We start from the raw sequence: 4,993 nt of genomic DNA on the forward strand, positions 1-4,993 counted from the left end.
TTGCTGGTGGCAAATACGTTGACGCCAGGATCCTTGCATACAATCCGTGAAGAATTCTCCTACTATGAATCGGAAGGGATTAAGGGCAAGTATTTATTTGACACTGATTTTCGACGATCTTGGACCCATTCGTCCTACTTCGGTGGAACCAGAGAGGGCATTCTCAGTAGTTGGCAACATTGCCAACAAAATCCAATGCGGATTGGGAGATGAGTCGCTCAGTATGTAATGTCTACTTAAGTTTCGCTTTGCGCAGCTCAACAAGCAATGATTTTAACATTTGAAGATTGTCAACAAATATTGTTTTTCATCCAAAACTTCAAATCAAAAGTTTTTCTTTCACAACTCGAAATTTTCACAAAAACCGGTATTCTACCGGTATTACCGGTATTGACTCCATCAAATACCGAATACCGGTATTTGACAAAAATGGCCAATACCGACCACCCTAATCGACTCCCATAGATCGTTGATATTGTCGCTAACGTTGGTTGCACTTATCCGTTCGTCGAGCTTCTGTCGGAACTCAGCCGACAATTGCTGGATATTGTAACGCATCGTTCGCTGTGATCTTTCGTTCGATACAGTTGACAACCGTGATCGAATTTCACTGACCACGAGGTAGTTATCAGAGTCAATGCTCGGACCTCTGAATGTCAGCAAATCGATAACACCCGAGAAATGGCGCCCACCCACCAGAACATTGTCTATCTGGTTGCAAGTTTTACCATTTGGGTGTCTCCAGGTGTGCTTTCGGATATTCTTTCGTGCAAAGTAGGTGCTACTGATGTGGCGGCAGCGACATTTATTAGCCGTAGGCCGTTGTCGTTGAGTGTTAGCGTCTCCGATACTAATTTTCACGTCATGCTTTGAGCACTCTCCATTATCAAGACATTCATAAAACGTGTCCTACGCGTCGATATAGTAAAAAAAAGACGTGAGTTCTACGTCAAAACTTCAAACTGTAATTATATGTTTCTCATAAGCCCTTGAAATAAGCTTATTAAATTATCATTTTTTACTGAATTATATTGAACATGAGTAATTGAGATGAAATCTCCCAAGTATTCCCTACATTCAGAGTGAGACAGCAAACAATAAGTATTCTATCTGAGCAGCACATGGTGAATCCCCTAAAGATTCCCCTTTATGTTGCTTCATTCTAGAGTACCTTTATTTTTGTTTTTTATTGTAGCTGCTCAAATCACTTGAAACTGGTTTATCTGCTCCGCTCAGTCTCAGCCAACCAACCGGTGCGATAAGATGCCTACATTCGGCAGAATCTTCGTTTTTGTGATTAGCTTGCACGCATGGACTGTTCTATCGCAGGATTCCAATGGGTGTCCCAACATTATCAAACGGGCTGGCTGGAGCGCTTCCAAATCTACGAACGTTACCTACCAGATCAAGCCCGTGCAGTATGTGGTGATTCACCACACGGCTACCCAGAGTTGCAACGAAATGCCGGTTTGTAAGGAGATAGTCAAATCGATTCAGGACCAGCATCAGAAGAACAACCAGTGGAGTGATATTGGTTACAAGTCGGCACTGACGATGAAATGTTGAGTTGGATGAACTGCTAAACAAACAAATTTATTTGCAGTTTTCTGATTGCTAACGGAGGCAATGCGTACGAAGGAATCGGGTGGCATCGTGTTGGAGCCCACACCCGTGGGTACAACGTCAAGTCCATAGGAATTGCGTTTATTGGTGACTTTACGAAGGATCTTCCTTCGGCGAAAGCTTTGCGTGCCGTTCACAAATTGCTCCAGTGTGGAGTGAACATGGGTGAGCTGGACAAGAACTATCAGTTGTATGGTGCGAGACAGATTTCGGCCACTGCTAGTCCAGGAAAAGCATTGTACAATGAGCTACAGGATTGGGATCACTACGATTCGTCACCAGTGCTATAGAAATTAGACAATAAAATTATCGATGAATAATATATAAGTACTTTGTATACTTTGTCAGAACGTCAAATATTTAGCATATTCAGTCAGGCTTTGATCTTGTTTTGATCTTGGTCTGTTCTTCTTCTTCTTCTTATTGGCATTACATCTCCACACGGGAATCCACGATCCAATGAAAGTGCCCACAACAAAATTTGTTTATAGCAATTGTCATTGAACCTTAAAAAAGATTAAATTACTTCACTTTATGATTCTTTCAAAAAAGCACACACAAAATTGTGTTGTTTTTCTTGTAAAACTAAGATTTGTCTTAGTTCAAAGTAGAGATGTCTTCTGGTTTGATATTGAGTATAAAACATCATGTTACTATAGCAAACAAATGACAGTTGTCAGAATGAGAGCATCTATTATCTGTCAAAAGATATGTAGGGTTGCCCACAATAAAACCTGCTCCCCTAGTGTAAAAGAACACTATCAACAAAAAAAATCATGTATGGTTACAAATCGGGGTCACTGAATGACTTCAGTCCACATTAACCTTTTGTCAGTGCTCTGGGGTCAATATGACCCCAGGCCACTTGAAAAGGCTACCTTTTTATTTTTCAACTGATATTCCTAATTTTTGGTAGTTTGGTAAAACTCACCGAGATCTGTCCCCAAGGTGCAAATTCAAGCATTCAAACTATTGCTTAATATCTGACAGTCAAGCCGCATTGGATGCTCTGAAATCAGCAACGTGCACATCTAAACTCGTTTTGGATTGTGGTCAGTCACTCCAAACCTTGAGTAGACGTAATAAAGTAAACCTGTGTTGGGTAAAGGAGGCAATGATCAAGCTGATATGCTGACAAAACTTGTCTCTCCTCGACCATTCATAGATCTCGAACAATTTTATGGCGTATCTGCGTGTTCTCTTAGAATGAAACTCATTCCTTGGGAACATTCTACAATAGAAGACATCTGGAAAAACACCTTGATTGCAAGGCAGGCTAAATGTTTAATCACACCAAACATGTTTATCACTTTTATCACTCACTTATCATGCGTTAACTAAACATAGCTACATAAAATAGGATTGTTTCGTCCAGGGTGGGACGACCCTACGTTGTGTAATTTTAATGGTGATTCTCCGGGCGACGAATAAAGAAATACTTCTGCTTTGAACTGAACGGTTGATTTATTGCCTCCGAGAGGCAGCGTGCCTGCTCGGAGGTTACTATGAACACTGTACAACAAGCATGGTTGAGAGTCGCCTTTTATAAGCGACTCTTAGTACGGAAACAATATTACATTTATTTGGGGACGTGTGCACAACATTCAAATTTTAAATCTAATTAGATTTGCAGCGCGCCAAATGCAACGTATATAACGCAAGCAATTGGCGCGAAGCAAGTGAACAAAAAGATCACACAATTGAACGGCGACCTGCGGTCCTCTGATCGCTTGCCACGCTGCGATGAGCGATGTGTGATCGAACAAGGGTATATATCACAATAGATTTAACAAATGGTCGCAGTGATTAAAATACCCAGTAAGCGAAAAAATGGAGAAAATTCTGATAGAATTCTTAGAGGAATGTCAAAATAAATTCTTTAGGAATTTAAGAATGTTGGTAATCGCTTTAGGAGGTCCTTTTAAAATTGCTCTAGGAATTCGTACGGAAATATCTGAAAATTCGTCCTACAATTTTGAAGGAAATGGCGGAGAAAATTTCGAAGGACTTACTAGATGAATTTCCGAGGAATGGAATACCTGGAAAATTCCAGTGGAATAGTTAAAATAATTTCGGAAGGAATTTTGTAGGATTTTTAAAAGTATGTATGCATGTATGTAGTTATCCATCATTTCTTGATGGCTCACCGAATTATTTCCTTAATATATTTCCTTGGGAATTATTTAAGGTATTTATGGAAAAAAAATCTGTGGAAATTTTCGAAGGAACTCGTGCAGTAAATTCCCGAGGAATTCCTGAGAATATCCGAATATCCTCAATCTCGATATTTTGGGAATTTTTCTTGGCATTTGTCTTAATTCTAGAGTCAAAACTGAGTTTGTTTTACTGCTGTCCGAACTTTTGAAGAAAATCCTGGAAAAATATAGGAACTTCTGTTTAAACACTATTTAAAGCTATTTGTTCGGAAAATCCATTAAACATTTCTTCGTAAATTCATTTGTTTCAGTGTATATTTCACCTTCTTCAGGGATTTAGAGGCTACGTTTTGTTGTATAAGTGTTTGTCCTGTATGACATAACGTTGTCAATTAAACAGATAGATACACCATCACTAGTGCGCGGGCGATAAACCGGTAGTTCTCTACGGACACGAGACTTGCACGATGCTCGTGGAGGACCAACGCGCACTGGAAGTTTTCGAAATGAAACTGTTGCGTACCATATATGGTGTGGTGCAGATGGCGGACGGTACGTGGAGGGGGCGAATGAACCACAAGTTGCATCAGCTGTTGGGAGTACCATCCATAATTCACACCGCGAAAATCGGAAGACTGCGGTGAGCCGGGCACGTAGCCAAAATGTCGAACAGTAATCCGGTGAAAATGGTACTCGACAACGGTTCGACTGGAACAAGAAGGCGAGGTGCACAGCGGGCAGGATGGATCGATCAGGTGGAGGACGATTTGCGGACCCTCCGCAGACTGCGTGGTTGGCGAAGTGCAGCCATGGACCGAGCTGAATGGAGAAGACTTTTATGTATTGCACAGGCCACTCCAACCTTAGTCTGGTAATAAATAAATAAACCGAAGATAAACGCCATTCCTAATTGACAACGTCATGTCATACAGGACACACACATACACAACAAAACGTAGCTTCTAAATCCCTGAGGAAGGTGAAATATACACCGAAACGTCGGAAAATGGACGCAACAACTTTTAGTGACACAGCAGCACGGAGGCGTGGATAGCAGTCGCAGTGCTGAAAATGTATTCAAATGGTGGAGGCTTAGCTAATCATCGAGTGGCAGTCGGACAATTTCAACTCAAAGTTTGGATGCGTTTGGATGCAGTTAGTTATTCATTTAATTTATTGCATAATCTCCCTCCGACACGTGCTTGCAATTCTGC

The 4,993-nt window shown here is 41.0% G+C and overlaps 1 protein-coding gene across 1 annotated transcript; it reads left to right on the top strand.

Moving 5' to 3' along the window:
• The first annotated feature begins 1,211 nt into the window (after window positions 1-1,211).
• LOC134210634 (peptidoglycan-recognition protein 2-like) lies at window positions 1,212-1,948 on the top strand. The gene is made up of 2 exons (XM_062686786.1): window positions 1,212-1,541; window positions 1,604-1,948. Exons 1-2 carry the CDS (start codon window positions 1,264-1,266, stop codon window positions 1,911-1,913), a joined length of 588 nt encoding a protein of 195 aa, XP_062542770.1. The 5' UTR covers window positions 1,212-1,263; the 3' UTR covers window positions 1,914-1,948.
• The last annotated feature ends 3,045 nt before the right edge of the window (window positions 1,949-4,993 follow it).

The sequence above is a fragment of the Armigeres subalbatus genome, chromosome 1 (assembly GCF_024139115.2).
Source record: "Armigeres subalbatus isolate Guangzhou_Male chromosome 1, GZ_Asu_2, whole genome shotgun sequence".
Lineage (NCBI taxonomy): Eukaryota > Metazoa > Arthropoda > Insecta > Diptera > Culicidae > Armigeres > Armigeres subalbatus.

Bases quoted from the DNA above. Each gene is read 5' to 3' on its own strand.
- LOC134210634 (XM_062686786.1), top strand. From the start codon at position 1,264: ATGCCTACATTCGGCAGAATCTTCGTTTTTGTGATTAGCTTGCACGCA. The intron at 1,542-1,603 runs GTCGGCACTGAC...ATTTATTTGCAG, and splicing joins TGGAGTGATATTGGTTACAA to TTTTCTGATTGCTAACGGAG.